Source organism: Oenanthe melanoleuca, chromosome 5, assembly GCF_029582105.1.
Source record: "Oenanthe melanoleuca isolate GR-GAL-2019-014 chromosome 5, OMel1.0, whole genome shotgun sequence".
NCBI classification, from domain to species: Eukaryota; Metazoa; Chordata; class Aves; order Passeriformes; family Muscicapidae; genus Oenanthe; species Oenanthe melanoleuca.
The window spans coordinates 55964383-55983287 of NC_079339.1; the positions used below are offsets into that span (position 1 = coordinate 55964383).

Sequence of the window (18905 nt, forward strand, 5' to 3'; positions counted from 1 at the left end):
CATTTCCTGTGAAGAAATTTCCCCTAATATCCAATTGTAACTTCTTTTAGTACAACTTGAGACATTTTCATCCGGACCTGTTATTTGTTACCTGGGAGAAGAAGTAACCCCACCTGGCTACAACCTCCCTTCAGGTAGTTTGGAGAGGTCCCTTCCAAACCACATTTTTTTCCAGTCTAAAACACTCCCTCAGCCACTCCTAATATCACATCACTGTTGAGCAAGTCAGGTACACAGGTCTCTACAGCCACATTTTTAAAAGTATGTTTTAAAAAATATAACTGAATGGTTTTAAACAGGACAAACCACATGAAGGCTGCCTGCCAATGCAGTGCTTGAAATGCTGCTGTGTCCCAGCTCTGCTGAGGATTGCTGCCTCTCACCCAGCACCACAGAGTGGGTGAGGTCTGCACCTCACAATGGCTCCATATGTTCATCAGGGAGAAAGAAACCAGTGGATTAAGCTGCTGTTTAGCTCTGAAAAGTCTGCCTGTGGTTTCAGCTGCTTGTTCTTAGGTGAGAAAACATTACACCAGGTGACTCCTGGCCAAGCCACTATGGGACATCACCCCCACATCTCCCACATGCCCATGCTGGTGTTACCCACTTAGACATCCCCTTTCTTTGGGCTGAAAAACTCAGGAAGCAGGAAGACACTGATGTTTTAGACACTACAAAACTGGCTCTGAGGTTCTAACCCTCCAGCCTCTTTTCTTTTTCCTCCCTTGAGACGAGCCTGGACAAAGCATATTGCACAAATCTTATTTGCTCAAGGATATTTGGACATATTTTAGCACACCAATAATCACGTGGATTATTCTGTGCAAGGTATTCAGCATAAGAGAAAGAGGAGTTCAAGTGATTTGAAGGCCAGTTCAGCCCTGAATACCAGAGACAGCTTCAGTCAAAGGCAAATTAAAAATGAGTCCTTGGGCTCTTTAGTCTCTTGTTGACTTTCCAGCATTCTTAAACCCTCAGTTTAAGAGTACCTTACTGTTTGGCAATGATAACATGCCACTGACTGAACTAATGCATTATATCTCAGAAGGAAAACATTAAGTCTTGATGAATGACAAGCATTTTAGAACATACTGCTCCAACTGCATGCAGTGGAAGTTTTCCTGCTGATTTAATCATCAGATTCATTCAAGTAGTTATTTTCCACTCCTTTCCTAATCTGTGGATGAAACCACCATTCAAAGCAAATGCTGTGTGCATACCTCACGAAGTGTGAACAATTAGCAGTCCAATTAGCAGTATTTACAAATGACAGCCAGATGGGCTGTAAGAGCTGCCATCAATCACCAGAACTGGGAGAGCTCAGGAGTACTAAATACCCCATTGCTGCCTCTCTTTCAGCACTGGTGTTAATTCCTGTGTCCAGCAGATGCCAGCAGAGACCTAAGCAGCCAGCACAGCTGTGCTGATAGTGATCCTGAGAAAAGTCTCAGAAATGCTGCTTCCCACATATGAGCACTCAAGGCAGGGGTTGTGACTGATGCCCAAAGAGCACCTCATCAAAACCCAGTTTGAAAGACAGATTCAACAAATGCTGTTCTTTGGGAAGTTTGTTGTATGGGCTGAAATGAATAATTTGGAAAGCACATCAGAGAAGTGGCATTTTGTGCATGCAAGCAGAGCTGCAAACCTGCAGCCTGGAGGGCTGGTGAGATCAGCCCTAGTCTGTCAGGGTGCTTTGTTCAGCAGCACAGCTGCCTCTGCACTCTGGATGCTTTTGTATTTCACATGATGATTCTCATTATTAATAATAAATGGGTGCACATCTAGGTCTGCTTGCAAAGCATTAGAGACACAAAGTAAGAGCTAGAAAGAAGAGGTCCCAAGTCCTCCAAGGGGAATAACCCACAATAAGATCCAGTTTTGGGGGCCTCATGCCCAACTGCATAGCGTTGCTTTGCTGCTGCAAGCCTTGGGCTTGCTGTGACCAGTGGGGTGAGTCCCAGTGGCTTCACTGGGGCTGAATTTGGGAGGACAAGGCCAGTCCTCCTCCTACAGCATGGCCAGCCCTCCTGCTGTTCCCAGTTTGCAGAAGAGTGATGGGTTTTCAATGCCATCACTACCTGAGTCCTGAAGCATCTACACTCACCACAGCCCAATGCTTGGGCAACAGCTCAGCATTTCTAGGATTTTTTTTCCTAAGAAATCACCTCTGCAAGAAGCAGGAAGAAAAGTGATGTGGAGAGAGAGACAGACTGTGAATCCCTGTCAGTGGCATGAAATGGATGAGTCACAGGGGAAATCAAAGTGAAAGTAGCAGAAACCCCAGGGCACAGCACTAATCTGTCTGGGAAGTTGTGGATGATCTCAGCCAAGAAGACCCCAGCAGGCTGTGACAGAAGGAAATTTAACAAGGGGGCTGTTTGCTGGGGCTGTTTGTACTGGGTGGCAGAGCACACCAGTGTGCCCACAGGCTGCTGGGGTGATCAGAAGAGATGAGCAGGACCTAGCTGTGATTCAGCAGAGAAAGTAAATTCACCCTGAGAGAAACTGCTTGTTATTTTTGTTATTTCTTGAGCTCCTCCAGGTTCAGCTGGTTTCACAAGGACAAGCACTGCCAGAAGCCCACAAAACCAACTGGGGAGCAATTTCTGAGTACTTGGGACCCTTAATTCTGTACATCCATTATTCTCACCTTTATTTTTAATCTTATCTCTTGCATAGTCCATTCAGAAGCTAAGGGAACATTGAAAGGTAATCATAAAGGTAACAAAGTCTTTTTAAAAGCTTTGTTTAGACCAGAGGATTGTGCCTTTCCTCAGGGGCCTTTTTTTGTGTGCACTGAAGAGTGTAAGGTGTTGGGACTGCACATAGACACCAGGCTGGCTCCTATGTGAGATTATGGAAAACACCAGGCTAGCCCAGCCCACCCCACTCCATCAGAGAACATCTGGGAGGATGCTGGTGCTTCAAAACCACTCTGGATGGGCCCTATAAATTAACACACCCTCCCCAGGCTCATCTACCTTCAAGGCAGATGTGGACAAAACCAGCAAAATAAATTTCTCTGAAATTCTCTCACCCTCCCAGCAATTCCATCACAACCCCATAAATGTAATTTGCTTACCTGATTTAGCAACATACTCTGAACTAACCTCAGCATCAGGGATAAAAAATGCTCTGAGTAACCAGGTCACTTACTTTTTTCCAGTGGAATCTAATGTGCTGCAGCACTTGTGCCTGATCTGTGCCTGTGGCTTCTGTGCTCAGTCTGGTGCATTTTACAGAACATTTGGTAATACAGCATCCCTGAGGTCATGTCAAGTTCTGAATACAGCATCTGAATTGTGGAGTCTTTACAGAAAATGTAACTCAAATGGTGATTGCCTCCTGCTATTAAATTGGAAAGATTTGCCATAAAAACTAGTTCTTGCCTGAGTGCTTTTCACTGATTTTGTAGCAAAAAGAGTTTTAGGCAATGATCAGGAGCTGGGCAAAGCACAAAGCTGGGACTTCCTTACTTTTCCTTGAGCCCAGGGGATGTTCTGCACAGAGCCTGGCCAAGTAAAGCCCTGTCGAAGTACACAGCACAAATTCAAGCAGATGGAAAAGCTGCTGGTGCCCCTCAGCACCCAAAACCCAGGCAAAGCCAGGGGCACTGTCGCAGCCCAGCTCACAGCAGTGTCCTGGCAGGGACAGGGCTAGGCAGCAGCAACAAAGCTGTGTCCTCCAGACTTGCTGTGGTGTTGCCCAGGATAATCCTGGTTTAGAGCAGCTCTGCTTGCTGATGCCAAAACCAAAGTGTCCTGTCCCTCTGCAGAGCCACCTCTGAGCTGAGAGCCCATGGGCAAATACTGAATATGGGCCATAAAGTAATGGGAAAATGGCAGTTGCAATGACTTACCTTCACAGAATTGCTCTGAGAACTGGGAAACTCCAGCTTAATTTCAAGTTCTTTGTGGTGTGACAACAGAGTACATACAAAGTGTCAGGAAAGCTGGGTAGAAACAGGCTCCCAGCAAAACCCTGGCACTGGGGCAAGCCCTGGGACACTGTAGTGCAGTGGGACATTCTGGAGTAATTTCAAAAGCCATGGAAGCAAGTTCAGGTGACCCATGAAACTGTTCTGAGTTATTTTATCTTACAAACATGTGCATTTTTGGTGCCTGCATGTCACACACTGACCTGGAGGTTGGGCATTGCCAAAAGCCACAGAGAAGGCACAGGCTGTAACCTTTGGCTATTTGACTTGAATTACAATGGGGAGAATTAAAATTAGCCCTCCTCAACCATGCTGGGGGAAGCTTACGTAGAAAATTTTACATGAGAACTTTTCAGACCACAGTAGAGATCGCAGAGGAAAACAAGAAGCAGAATTGAATTTGTACTTGACAGCTCTAAAATGCTGAAATTGGGAAGTGCCAGCAGATGGCACTTCCCTCAGCCTTTGCTGAGGCTCCAGTGGGGCCTGGGATTTCTCCCTGGCTTGCCTGTACAGTCTCATCAAGCCTGGTTTAAGGATAAAAATTAAATAAAACCCTCAGAGTTTTCAGGTCAAAGCACTCCTGATTCAGAGAACTTTCCTTTTTACATGCATCTATTGGAGGATCCTGAACAACGCCAGGGAGAGAGCCCACAGGAGAGATGTCTGCAGGATTTGCTGCAGGAGATGGAGTAGAGATGGGACTCATCCTTACCCTCCTGCATCCTTTGTGTCCTCTTGGCCTCTCCTGTCTCCCCCAGAAGCAAAACTCAAAGAGTGTGTTCACCCAAAGCACAGGCTGGTGAAATAACCAGCTTTTATTGGAGCTGGGAATCATAGAATCCTAGAATTGTTGAGGATCATAGAATCATAGAATTGTTTGGAATCACAGAATCATTTGGATTGGAAAAGATCTCTAAGGTCATTGAATCCAACCATTCCCCCAGCACTGCCAGTCTCACCATTAACATGTCCCCAGGTGCAGTATCTACATGGCTTTTAGATACCTCCAGGTATGGTGACTCCACCACTGCCCTGAGCAGCCTGTTCCAATGTTTGGTAACTCTTTGGACAAAGAACCTTTCTCTAATATCCAATCTAAACCTGCCCTGGTGTAACTTGAGGCTGTTTTCTCTTGTCCTGCTGTTTGTTACCTGGGAGTTCAACCCGACCTGGCTCCACCATCCTGTCTGGGTGTTGTAGAGAGTGAGAAGGTCCCACCTGAACCTCCTTTTCTCCAGACTGAGCCCACCTCCAGCTCTCCCAGTTGCTTGTGCCTGTTCCTGTGGCAGTCCAGCAGATTTGATCAGGCTGTGTGATGATGGCAAAGTGCAGTTTTACCCCAGAGCATCTGCTTGAGGTGTGCCACGGGGACAGTGGCAGTGGGGACAAGTCCCACAGCACAGGTGGGAGCAGAACTGGCAACATCCCTGCTTTGCTCACCCTTTCCCAAGGGCCTCCAGCAGGGATATCAAATTCTGACAGGCCCATTGGGCCCACTGTCCCCTTTCTTTGGGGTGAAATAAATAGTCCAGAAGTCCAGCAGCTCCTGCCAGAGGGATGGGAGCCAGGTGTGTCTCCCCATCCAGCCATGCCTGCCCTACTTGCTGAGCTGAGCTTTGCATGCAATGCTGCATCAGACCATTGCCACAAGCCCTTGACTCATCTTTTCCAGGGGGAACAGGCTGAGTGCAGGAGGTGCCACCCAACACTGCTCCCAGTCACCCCAGCCTGTGGCAGCAGGGAAAGCTGCTGGGCTGGAGCAGAGCACAGCCAGGGCTGGCTCAGCAGGTTTGGTGCCACCAACCCGGGTGGCCCCATGGGACAATCCCTCCAGGAGAGCCGTGCCCAGCAGCTTCCCTGGCACCAGCAGGTCTGGGCAGGTTGGGATCATCCAGCACAGCTCATGGCTGGAACTGCAGGGAACTGCCAGGATCTGGGGCACAGGAGCCTTTTCCAGGTGAAAAGCCAGACAGCCAGGACATCAGTGGACATGGGCTCACCCAGCACAGGTGTGCCAGTCCAGCACAGTGCCCACCCTGGTCCCCTTTCCTCTGGGATGACAAATATTGTATCTGAAATTTTCATTCTTAAACAATAGATGCTACTAAACCAGCCGTGTGGAAGGGTTTGAAGTCGAGGAAGCTTCAAAGTTACTAGGATATTTATTCCCATCAAGTATCTTGGTTGAATAAAAAGCTGTCCTGACCTCACTCACATCTCCCACAGCCACCCTGCCCCCATCCTGGGGACCATCACACAATGGCATGGTCCAGGAAACCTGCAATCTGCCATAAACCAGAATTTCAGGTCCTCATTGGTTTGTGGGGTTTGGCCAGCTTGTTCACATCTATTTATGGACAAACCCAGACCAGCCCTATGCTGGGGACACGGGGATTTATGATGGGAAGAGGAGCTGAAGCCATTCCTGTTTTCCTTGGGTCCTGTCACCACACAGCCCTGGGCTGCTTTCCCATGGCATCACCAGCCCACAGCTGCCAGGGTGGTGATGGAATCTGTGCTCCCTGCCAGCCCCAGTCCAAAATGGGAAGCCCATGGGGTCAGAGCACAATGCAGATGCTCCCACTGGCACAGGCAGTGGGGCCTGGGGGTGTCTTTGGGTGCTGCAAAAATCACTCAAGAGCACTGGAAAAAAAAGTCTTGATGGAAAGGTGTGTGGGAAAGGAAAAGGTGAGCAGGAATAAGCCAGGAGGGGTTTGGGCTACTGCCAGGGAAACATCACTAGCTAGGCTTGCTAGAGGCACAGTGGCCAGCACCTCTCCTGGAAAAAAGGACAGGATCCAATCCCATACTGCAAAACTGGCTGCTGCCTCAATGCAGCATCCTGGAAAAGCCCCAGTGGGCTTTTGGAAAAAATCCCACCAAGGTGGGAACAGGAATCAGCAACAACAAAACAAGGAGAAATGAACAGGTTCACCAACTGGGAGGCATTTCAGAACCCACATGTGGGTGACAATGTGGGTGCTGCAATCCTGGAGGGTGAAAAAAACCCACCTGCCTTAAACCCAGCAGGGTGGAAAAACCTCCTAAAACCCATCACTCAGGGGAAGGGTGAAGGGGTTATCACCTGAGCCCAGAAATGCCTGCAAACACACCTGAAAAAAAGCAACCCTCAGAGAGCCTCTTTTCCAACAACTGCCTCAATTCCTAATTATCCCATTCTTTTCCCCTAAAAAATAACTCACGCCTCTGCCGTGTACACTCACCGAAATCGTTTTGCTTTATTGCATATTGCCATCTTAGAAAATGTACAGTCTCATAACAATACACAGCATTTCCCACTAGCTACAGCTACTAACATCCTTGCACCTAACAGACTACCTTAGTCACTACGAAGCTAATAAGGTCCAAGACATAAACTTTCGTTTACAAATTATTATGGAGTTTTTTTTTTGTTTTGTTTTGTTTTTGGCATTATTAAAAAAAAAAAAATCATCTTTAAAATACACACCCAAGAGAAAAGAGTGGCTACTTACACCAGCACCAATCTAAAAGTAGTTTTCGACAATGGCACATGGAATTACCTGCACACAGCCTTTGTACTTATTTATAGAGATATAATATTTTTTCTTTTTTCTATTTTTTTTTTAAAGAAAACAAAGAAATGGCAAAGTCAGCCTTATAATCAGGCTGTTGTAAAACAATAAAAAAAAAAACAAAACAACAACCCAAGAGGTTTGGAAGGGCAAGAGGAAATCTGTCAGGAAAGGTCCTGATGTGGCACTGGGGTTGCAGAGGCAGGAGTGGGTGCTGGCAGCCAGGGACCCCAGGAGGAGATCACCCTTTCTGACCCCCACCACCTGTCCAATTAAACACGTGTGACCAACCATTCCTTAAACCATCAGAAGCCAAACTTTTCTTTTTTTTTAAAACCTTTTTTTTTCCTTCTTATTTTATATATTTTCAATTCCCCCCATAGTCCATTCCCTCAATTGTATCAGCCCCATTTTTTTCAGCCATAAATAAAAAATATAAATAGAGGCACTTTAGTTAAGGAATAGTATTATCATTACCTTTTGTCTTTATTTCCCCCTCCTTCTTAAAGCAAAGTGCTTAACTCCACCTTTGAACATAATCTGCAGGTTTTGCAGCTGCTTGGATATGAGGTGCTGGACTTTATTTTTGCACTTACCTGCTTTATTTATTACTGCTTTAAATGCTACTCAGAAAGTCTTTTTTTTTCTTTTTCTTTTTTTTTTTAAATCTACAGTGCGTTAAACGTTGCAATGAAGAAAAGAACAAATGGTAAAACCACAGCTCTTGACAACTCTGCTTTGAGAGAGATTTCACAGCTTTCACTCAGCACACAGACCCCGTGGCCTCCAGGTGCTTAGAACCTTTTTTTTTTTTTTTTTTTTAATACAAATTAGTTTAAACAGCACTTTTGCTATACAGTACATATTGTTAACTGACATCCCATACCCCACCAGTAATACCGATTATCTGACAAAAAAAAAGAGAACAACCAACCTTATTTCAAATAGTGTTAATATCTAGTGCAACAGGGACAAACTCATCTCTCCACAGGAAAAAGAACAAACAAACAAAAAAAAAGAGATCACAAAAGTATTGGTGGTATAAAAAGGTTTTGTTTTGCTTTCTTAAAAAACATACCACAAATAAATAAAAGTAAAAAGTAACAGTCCTCTATATACTCAGCATAATTTAAGAATAGAAATGTTAATATGTTAATGGTGGTTATTTTTTATTCTCCAATTCTTAATTTTCTAAACCCTTAAATTATTACTCCCTGAGAGCTCTGAATTACTTTTATTATTGTTTTTTTTTTTTTTTTGTCTTTTTCATTTTTTGGACTGACATTTGACAGGTAGTTCTGCTTACAAATTTGCAATGACAATGAACAGCAAACCAGTCAAAAAAGGACCTGGCTAAGAGACGAGTGTTTCTTGGCATCGCTGCTTCTGTGTGTCCGAGAAAGAAAAAGGAAAAGAAGGCAGGTGAAAGCTGGTGGGTTTTACCCCAACCCCTTTGTATTTCAGGGACCTTTGGTCCTGACCCACCTTGACAGAGGATACAGTTTGTCCCATTGAACAGAAAGCAAGAACAAAAAGTTACAACGCAAAAGTTTATGCTCTTCGTCTCCTCCGAGAACCGAACCTTTCCCACCGTCCTGGGCCAGAAAACGTTGCAAAGTATAAATACATCAGTGTGGCGTTACAGCAAGAAGCACTTTGGGGTCAAGTTTGTCCTTTAGCAAGGTGGCAGCAGGAGGAAAACGAGCGTTTCCCAAGGATGACGGGAAGAGCATCGCCGGGAGCGCCCGCGGCGCCGAGCTCGGGGCCCGGCGAGTTCCTCAGAACGGTCACAATGAGAGAAAACAAACAAACAGACAGACAGACAACGCATTCAAGTTCAGTCAACTTTGCTTTTTTTTTTTTCTTCCTTTTCTTCTTTAAACCGCTCGGCCTGTGTGCAAGGCGTCCCCTGCCATGGCCCGGGGGGTTCTGAGCAGGAGGGCAGCACGAGGCAGCTTCCCCGTCGGCTCTGGGACCCTGGGGACAACCGGCGGCTTGGGCTTGGCTCCTCTCTTGCTCCAGGACGCGGCATTGTGCTTGTGCATGGGGAGAACTACTTTGTGGAGCGGGGAGGAGGCGGTGCTGGCACTCACCAGCATGGAGCACCTCCCTCCACACCCCACCCGACTATATACACGGTATATACACACGTGCACTCGCCCGCGGGGACAAGGAGCGTGCCACTGTTCCAATCGCGAGGCAGTGTCACTGGGAACTGAAGGAACAACCCCAAACCCACAGCCACTTCAGCAACTGACCCTTAGGCCTGTCTGTGTCTAGAAGTTGAGCTTGGTGACGGGCCTCTCGCGGCCGCTCTCCGCCAGCTGGCTGGTGATGCGCTTGCGGTTGCGCTTCAGCTTGGTCAGGTCCTTGTCGAACACCTCCCCCGAGCGCAGCGCCGACACCAGGTCATCGAACTCGCCGCTCTCCTCGCCCGTCTCCTTCGCCTTCCTGGCCTTGCGCTCGCGCTCCCGCTGCTCCTTCAGCTGCAGGGAGAGCGGGATCTCAGCCTCACACTGGGGGGTGCCTGACACCACCTGGTGTGGTGATCACCAAACTCATGGAACGAGCGTGGTTTCCCACCCCAGTGCTCAGCACGTGAGAGCTGGCAGGGCTGTTGACAGACCACATCCCTGGAAGTGCTCCAAGGCCAGGCTGGGCACGGCCTGGAGCAGCCTTGTCTAGTGGAAGGTGTCCAAGCCCACAGTGAGGGGGCTGGAACTAGAACTAGGGCACTTCCAAGCCAAACCATTCTATGACTCTGAAATTCTGTGATACAAGCCATGGGCTGAGGGTCACAGCAGCTGACAGCACCAGCTCTGCTGCCCATTTCAGCCTCAAGGCCTCACCAACTCCATTAATCAAGTAATCAAAAGTGAAAAGCCATTGGGTCTAACACCACCAGAAGACCCTTCCCAGTTTTCAGTGCTCCCTGTGCCACCATGGGGACATCAGGACACGGCTGCCACTCCCAAGTGTCCTGGGGGTGCTGCCAGACTTGCTGGTGTGTGCTCACCTGTGCCTCCATGCGTGCCCTGCGCTCCTCCTCCTCCTTCCTCTTCCTCATGTTCTCGTTCTCCTGCTTGGCCTCGGTCACAGCTTGAAGGAACTGGTCAAAGATGCCAAAGAATTCGTCAGGCTGCATTTTGTCTGTGTCTTCTCCAAAGTGCTTCACAGCCTTGGAAAACTGGAAGAGAGAAGACAGGGGTGCATCAGTCTTGGATAAATCCACTGGTGAAACTTTCAACCTGATGGAGCAGAGTGAAACACTTCCAGCAGCCACAGCACACAGCAGGGCTTTGCCTCATCAAGCCTTGATTTAAACCTGAAATAAATCACTTGATGTGTTACCTGCTGCCCTGCAAGACCTGGATCACTATCAAGCCCCCTCTCCCCATCTTGCCTCTGGGTCTGCTGAGCCTCCCCTGCCCCAGCTCCACTTTATTAACTAAGCAGCAGTAAAAACAAGGAAGCAAAATATTGTGGGACTGAAGACATAAAACTAATAGTAAACACGGCAGGGGAAGGGAAACTTGCACTTTTAAGTTTTTCTTTGAAGTATTTTTGGGGTATTATTTATCATTGCCACATGCTCTGCTATTGAAACCAAATGTGTTGGTGAAACTTCTGAAAGAGATTTCTGCCCAGGCTCAGGCACAGCCCTGGGCAGGGAAATAGGGAGTTTTCCAGGCTCTTGTGCTGTTTGCACACCATTAGTGTGAGGGAGTTGAATGAGGCCATAGCAAAGGTCAGGACAGGACATCCACAATCTGCCAAAAAGTGTCCTGGTCCCCAAGCAGCCCCCGGGGTGTCCTTGGGACTGACACTCTTTGTTCTCACTTCCAGTCTGAAGGAGACTCTTTGTGCAGAGCAAGTTTGTTAAAATTGTGAAGGCACATTCTGGAGATAAGCATGCTTAAAAGAAAAGAAAAACAAAATCAAAGCACCAACAAATTTATTAGTTGCTTTGATATTGCAGGGTAGACCAAGAGGAACATTTTTAAAGCCTGCCTGTATGATTTAGTTTTATTTGCAGGGGTGCCCCAGGCTCTTCAAAAGACATTTAGTGCATTTTTATTTCTTTGTTTACTTAAGAGACTTAACACTTCAAGATGCAGGGAGGAATCTGAGAAGTGCCACTATATAAGTCAATATAATTGAGGTTAATCTTGCTGATTTTAATCAAGATATTACAATTCTATGCCATGTTACAAGAGATTCTGTTGGGGGAGGGAAGGCTGAAAATGCTCTCCTCATGTGATACAAAGTTTATAAATGTTTCTTTCCTAAGAGAAAACAGGAACACAACTTGAATCTGGACATGTGTTTAAAAAGCAAAGAGCCTTACCAGCTCTTTTGCTTCTGTCAGGAGATCCTCGACATCTGAGAAGCTGAAGCTGGCCAGTGTGATGAACTGGCTGACCACAGACACAAACTTGTCACCTGCTTGCTGAACCTGAGACTTCTGGAAGTCCAACTCCTTTGGGGGGAAAAAGAAAAAAAAAAGGTAAATCTGGTCAGGCCCTGTCTGATGAGGGACAGAACATTGGGAGTGTGGCTGAATCAGTGCCAGGGGTTCTGCCAGCACCACCACTGCTGCTGCCCCTGCCATGCACTGCACCCTGATTACACTGAAGTAAGCTTTTAAGCCAAATCCTGCAGGAAAGCTTATGGAAGCAGGATTATTCAGCAAGACAGTGAGTCCTTTGGGACACCTCCACCATTTCATCACCACTCCAGCTGTGCTGCAGTGCTCCCCAACCCTCAGTGGTTTTCCAGCCAAGGCAAGACTCCTCTGCACATCACAGGTTCTCCTTGGGCATCACCACTAGGCTTACCCTGCCTCCCCTGATGTACTGGACATAACCAGGAGTGTGCCTGAACACACACATGGGAACTTCAGTGCCAAACAGCCCTGAGAGGACACGTGCAGGGCAGGAAGGAGAGGCAAACACATCTCCAGGATGTGAGATAAAAGCAGCTTCACTGGGAGCTGCCTGGCCTGCCTCCCCAAGGAGGGATGCAGTGCTGCTGGGAGCCAGGCTGGACTGTACTTGATTTAAATAATACTTACAGTTTCCACTGCTCTCAGGCCGCTTCTCAGAGTGTTTATTTCTTTCTCCAGCTCGGTCATGCTGTTGGAAATAGCAGGATGTTAATTTTTAGCTTTTCCCAGCAAAATCTACAGCTCTCCAATGAACTTGACCATGGTTTTCCCACTGAAAAGACCCCAACCCTGCCCACACTGCCTCCTTTTTGCACATCAGTGTTGTGTCAAGCAGCAAATCAGGCTGACAGGCCCTAAGCTGGGACTGTCTGAAAGTGGCTGCAGCTGCTTGTTTCAAAGCAAAGCCCTTTTCTGTATTTTTAATCAAGGGGACTGTGCAGGTTTAGCAAGATCAGCAGCCTCCAGCCCTCTCCAAGCAAAAGGATGGCTCAGGAGAGGGCACAGATTCCTCTCCAGGTCCAGCAGCAGATGGGATCATTGTCCCAGTGCACAGAGGACAGTTTTTCAGGGTACCACGGATGGGTGAACACCAGGCAAAGCATCCTTCCAAGGAGCAGCCAGGCTTCCACAAAGGGAGACAGCCCAAATATAGAGAAATAAAAATAAATCACCACGTCTGGCTCTGGCTTTGTTTACACAAGGCTCAAGCCCCTGATGAGCTTCAAATTCAAGTGCTTATGGGTTTCTACCACCATGTCTGAGGGGAAGCTTTCTCACAAAGCCTCAGTGACCACAGGCTTGATGCCTTTCCAGGGGTGTCTGTCAGAGGGCTGGGGTCCCTGGAAATGCTGATGCTGGGTCATGGGGCAAGCATTCCTGGCAGGTTTAGTCTGGGAAAATGCAGTTTTGGGAGCCCTGTGCTCCAGCAGTTCATTACCAGGAGTGGGACTGACAGAGGAGGCAATTTCTGCTTCACAGCTGCAGGACTGGGGGGAATTCAGGGTTTTCCAATCTTGGTTTTGCTCTGGATTGGACCAAACCCAAGTGTTACATATGGTGTCCAGTTCAGAGCGAAATGATAAAGTTTAGGGGGGTCAAGAAACCCCCTGTGCAGGAGTTTTCTTTCCCATACGTGTGTCTGTGCAACAGCTGCACATCTGGAGCATGGGAAAGCCAGAGTCTGCAGGGGCATGGAGCATGCCCTGCTCAGCCATGCCCTCAGCTGAGCTAAAACTGAGCACCACACACCCACAGAACCATGGAATATCCTGGGCTGGAAGAGTCTGACAAGGGTCTCCAAATGCATCTCCTGGCCCTGCACAGGACAGCCCCAAGAATCCACCCTGTGCCTGGGAGCATTGTCCAAGTGCTTCTGAAGCTCTGTCAGGTTTGGTGCTGTGACTGCTGTCCTGGGGGAGCCTGTTCCAGGCAGAACACTCTTCCCTGCACGCCAAGATTTGTCCTGTCACTGTGCTCAACCCCAATGGCTGATGATTATTTTACATTTTATATATGTTTTGCCCAGTACACATTTTCCCTGGGAACCCACCACTGCTACAAGAGACCTTTGAAGCCTGTAAGACCCTTGAGCCACTGTAAACTCCATGTGTATTTCCCAGCACATGGAATGGTTTGGGTTGGAAGAGCCTCAAAGCCCATCCAGTTCCAACCCTGCTGCCACACGACACCTTCCACTACCCCAGGCTGCTCCAAGCCCCAACCTGGCCTGGAACACTTCCAGGGAGGGGACATCCACAGCTTCTCTGGGTAACTGTTCTAACTGCACCCTGTCTAAGGAGGTGCAGTTTCAGCCCCTTTTCATGTCCACAGCTGACACAGGTGACTGCAGAAACGTGCTCACATCCCTGAAGCATCAAAGGCCATAAGCTCCTGCTGGAGTTTAAAACCAAAACAGAGCCTCGTTGATTTCAGAGGTACTGCAGCACATACTTGAGGGCTTTGCAGGGCAACAGCAGATTGCTCCTGAAGTCAAAGGTTCAGGCTGTGTTTAAGGGCTTTGCTGAACTGGGGCAGCCTGTTCCCCACAGGGCAGGGTTAGAAATCTGGTAGCAAACCCCACAAACTCCATGTTGGTACAACAAGGGGCAGGCAGGACCTGGATGCAGGTGAGTCCCTGACAAAGCTGCCTGGTCCTGCCTGTGCTGCAGGCAGAGCCTCCCTGGCACGTGAAGATAAACAGCTGCCCTTTATCTGCAGCCACAGCGCAACCGCTTCCTCCCAGATTACTTAATGCACATTAGAAATTAATTAAATGCTTTTGTGGTGAGATAACAGCAGGAAGCGGCTGCTCCAAGCAGCTCTCCTCCCCCAAGCTCAGAAGTTTAGAGCCTTTGCTGCAAGGGCTGTGATTTAAAGCTGCCAGGTGATGTTTGCTGCTCTGGGCCAGCGTGGCCACGGCAGGGACACAGCCCAGCAGCCAGGACCTGGCAGGAGGGTGAGCTGGGGTGAGGTGACAAGGAGAAGCAGGCTGAACTGAGGGGAGAGGTGCTGCCAGTGCTGCCCAAGTGCCACCTCAAGCCCTGCTTACTTGACTTTGGCTGCCTGCGGGATGTCCCGCAGCTCCTCGTGCAGGTGGAGCACCTTGGGGTATTTCTTCTCCACAACAGTGATGAGATAGTGCAGCAGGGTGATGTTCCTAGAGAGGAGCAGAGAGGTCAGTGTGCAGCATCTTGGGGAGCTCACTGTTCAGACAAAAGCCCTGGTTAAATCCCAGCCCCAGTAATGAACTGTTTCTGCAAGGATGCTGCTTGATGCCTGTCTGGGGACATGGGGTGGGTCTGTCCCATGCACAGCTACAGGGCAGAGCAGCCTGGTCCCTGCAAGCAAGGGATCTCCACAGCAGGAACCCAGGGGAGCTGACTGGAGTGTCATTGCTCTTGTCTTCCACTGTCTTTACTGATGGATGAGGCAGGTATGAGACCTGACCCAGCTACTCTTGCTCTGTGAACAGAGCTCAGCAGGGCAGAGCAAACCAGGCATCAGCATGGGAGAGTGGCAGATGGAGCTCCTGTGGAGAAAAGCCCCTGGAAACAATTTCTCTGGCTCTTGGCATCTTCAAGGAGTTTAAAAAGCATTTGGAAGATGACCTCCCAATCAGCCTTGGCTGCAGTGTAGCCAGCCCAGGAAGGAAAGGCCCCATCAATCACTGTGCTGATCTGCAGCTTGGCTTCCCTTGAAAGCTGTCCTGCTTAAAAAAATGCACACTCACATCACTGGATGTGCCAAATGGGGCAGCAGGAGGAGGGGACTGCTCCCACCTACCCATGTCCCAGAGGTAATGCTAATGACCCCTGCATTCCCCCAGCACCCCTGGGGCCCATGGATGCTACCAAGGAGAAGGGCAGGAACTGCTCACTTGTCAATGCTGGACTTGGTGTCTGCAATCTTGTTGAGGCTGGAGATCTTAAACCCGAAGGCATTGCCCCTCTGGCCCTTGTTCATGTAGTTCCCAAAGGCCAGGACCACCTCCAGGAGCTGCTGGAGGCTGCTGCTCTGCAGCACTGCCTTGGAGCCAGCACGGATGGCTGAAAGCAGAGGAGGTGGGACATGACCCCCTGCCACAACAGCCCACCAGCAACCCCTTCAGCAGCCCCAAAGAGTGACCACCAACCCCTTCCCTTCCCTTCCCTTCCCTTCCCTTCCCTTCCCTTCCCTTCCCTTCCCTTCCCTTCCCTTCCCTTCCCTTCCCTTCCCTTCCCTTCCCTTCCCTTCCCTTCCCTTCCCTTCCCTTCCCTTCCCTTCCCTTCCCTTCCCTTCCCTTCCCTTCCCTTCCCCCCTGCCAGTTCCATATGGACCAGGCTCATCCTGGCACAGAGGATGCTTTTCCCGGGAGTGATCCCTGTGCTGGCACACAGTCCCTTAGCAGGTTGGGTCACTTGCCTTCCACCTTGGGCTTGACCTCTGCAACTCTCTCTGCAAACTTCTTCTTGAAGTAGAGGGACTGCAGCCTTTGCTGATAATGGTTTATCCTGGAAAAGAGAGAGGAGGTGCAGGCTGAGCTTTCCCTGCTCCAGGCAGAGCTCTCCACTGCTCACAGCTGTGCTTACAAAGCACACTTGAGCCAGAGTGATTAAAGAATAATGACCCCTTTTCTCCCTGAAACTGTGCTGGGATGGGAAAAAAAGACAACTGAAGCTCCAGCTGTCCTGGGGTGGATCCCCGTGGGTTCTTAAGCACATGCTTAAGCCTATCCCCTTAACTCAGCAGGTTCAACAAGTGGGTTCTACACCCTGTTGGTATGAACAAACAGTTCTTTCACAACCACTCCTAAGCAAAGGTGCTGATGAGGTCAGGGCTCCCCAAGGCTTTGTGATGAGCTGCAGCTGGAGAGAGGCTCACCTACAACCAGAACTAATGAAACTGGGCCTTCTGACCATCAGAATGATGGACTGGGCTGGAAAGTCCTTTTCCTGGGCAAGTCAGTGATGGCTCTTTTCATGTCAGCTGTGTTTATGCTAACCAAGATCTCACTTGTATGCACATGGCAGTCTGATTTGAGTCACTTGCACCAAGGACTCACAGGACACGCTGTTGTACTAATCAGAGGTGACAAAGACATCATACTTGGTTACAGAGCACAAGGCAAAAATTAAAAAGCTGTGCTGGAAATCAAAAACATTTACACTAGCACATTGTGCCTTCCAAAGGATGAAGGCATGGGAGCAACACTTGGGTGAGAGTCTGTGAAGAAGAAAGGTGACCTGTGATAAAAAATCTAACTCTGAGTGTCACTGAGCCTTGAGGGCTCAGGTCTGAACTTCCCAGCTCCCTCCTGCCTGCCTTTGACACTCAGCAACTACACAGCACATCACCACAGTGCTCATCACTGCATTTCTTGGGGAGCATTTCTATTTTTCATCTCCCAGTGCAGTCTCCAATTGTAAAACTCGCTGACCTTGCCAACAAGTGACTGGCTTGAAGTTCAGCTAAGAAATTCTAAGAGCTCAATGCTCAGTTCAATTTAAATAAGAAGCTTCAAGATTTTAACCCTGCACCTCTAGAGGATGTGCAAGGAGTAGATAAGTTTATTCATCCCTGAAGACTCCTAAGTTTTAAATGATTGCTACCAGGAGCAGGAAAAAATGACATTTCCTTTCAGTCTCATAGAGTCTCAGGAGCCCCGGAGATGAATCAATCCTCAGGTGAGGAGTGGGACTCATTCTACACAAAATGTACATACATCAGGCTTGAATATTCGTAAGGCTGAAAGGGAAAGGAGCACTGTGCTACCATTTTAATAGAATTTCCCACAATGAATAACAGAATGGTTTGGCCTGGAAGGGGCTGAAAGTTGCAACCCCTCAGCTCGTAGGGACACCTCCCCCTTGACCAGGTTAGAGTACAGAATCTCAGAATCATCAAGGTTCAAAGAGACCCTCAAGATCATCTAGTCCAACCATCAACCCAGAAGCACCACAAAATCCATCTCCCCATGCCTCTCCCCTGGCTCTGTCCAGCTGCTGCTTGTGTGGGAACACAACCCTGATTTTAGGACCAGAGCATCACAAATGATCCTTATCATTTGGAGCACCTTGCTTGCTCTCCTGTCTGCTTGACCCACTCATTTCTTGATGTGAAAAACAGTAAGAAAGGCTTATTTCCCAGGCAGGCTCCATGAAACAGCCACCCCCCATCAGCCTGTGCAGGCACTGGCCAAGTGTGTCCCTGGGCACTGACCTGCTCATTTCGAAGAGGAAGCGGTCAGCCTTGGCCATGCGGTCCAGCTCGTGCTTGTGCTCCTCCAGCAGGTCAATGTCACCCTTCTCAGGAACAAACTTCAGCAGCTGAGCACAGAAAGCACAGCACTGGACATCAGGCCCATGCATGCTTTTTCAGGAGTTAAAAAAGTGATTTATTTCCTTGAGTCTAACACCTTTTCAGCATGTCCTGTGACCTCAAGGCACCTGTGAAATCAGTGTTATTGCTGTGCCTGTGACTTCCCCACATTACTCCATCTGCCCTGCCATCACTCAGCTTTTACAACAAATGAATTAAGTCTGCTCCAAGGAGGTTTCAACATCAGCTCTGCCAGAGGAGATGTCAGTCAGGGACTCCCATTTGCTGCAGCTCTACTTACTAGCAGATGGAAATTGTGTGCAATGAATCCTCCCACATCTCTGCTCAAAGTGCAATTACCAGCTCAGCCTTAAGGACAGGTCAATAATATGCTTCCCAAGGGATTCAGAGGGGGTGAAAATGGGATTCCCCTTTGGAGGACTGCACAAACACTGCCTAATCTTTTAAAAATAAACCACCACTGAGCACAAACCTCAAGCTGCAGCCACGAAAAGGGGAAATGGTCCCACCTTGGGGTCCCAGGGCAGACCTGGGGACAGGAATGGCACATGGGGGCCGTGCTTCTCCCAGCACTGATGCCACAACCAAGCTGCTTTCCTGCTGCTCCAGCCCACCTGGGTGGTTTTCAGCATGTGGCTGGTAA

At 48.6% G+C, this 18905-nt stretch overlaps 1 protein-coding gene across 1 annotated transcript in view; it reads right to left on the reverse strand.

Annotated features, from left to right (window-relative positions):
* Window positions 1–7158: 7158 nt before the first annotated feature.
* Window positions 7159–18905, reverse strand: part of DAAM1 (dishevelled associated activator of morphogenesis 1) — an 85278-nt gene continuing 73531 nt past the window's right edge. Inside the window, exons 19-26 of the mRNA XM_056493067.1 lie at window positions 18143–18249; window positions 16346–16434; window positions 15822–15990; window positions 14994–15101; window positions 12572–12632; window positions 11846–11977; window positions 10514–10684; window positions 7159–9983 (exon numbers count right to left, since the gene is read on the reverse strand). Coding sequence (XP_056349042.1) covers window positions 9774–9983; window positions 10514–10684; window positions 11846–11977; window positions 12572–12632; window positions 14994–15101; window positions 15822–15990; window positions 16346–16434; window positions 18143–18249 — 1047 coding nt within the window. The 3' untranslated portion in view covers window positions 7159–9773. The remainder of the gene's footprint in view (window positions 9984–10513; window positions 10685–11845; window positions 11978–12571; window positions 12633–14993; window positions 15102–15821; window positions 15991–16345; window positions 16435–18142; window positions 18250–18905) is intronic.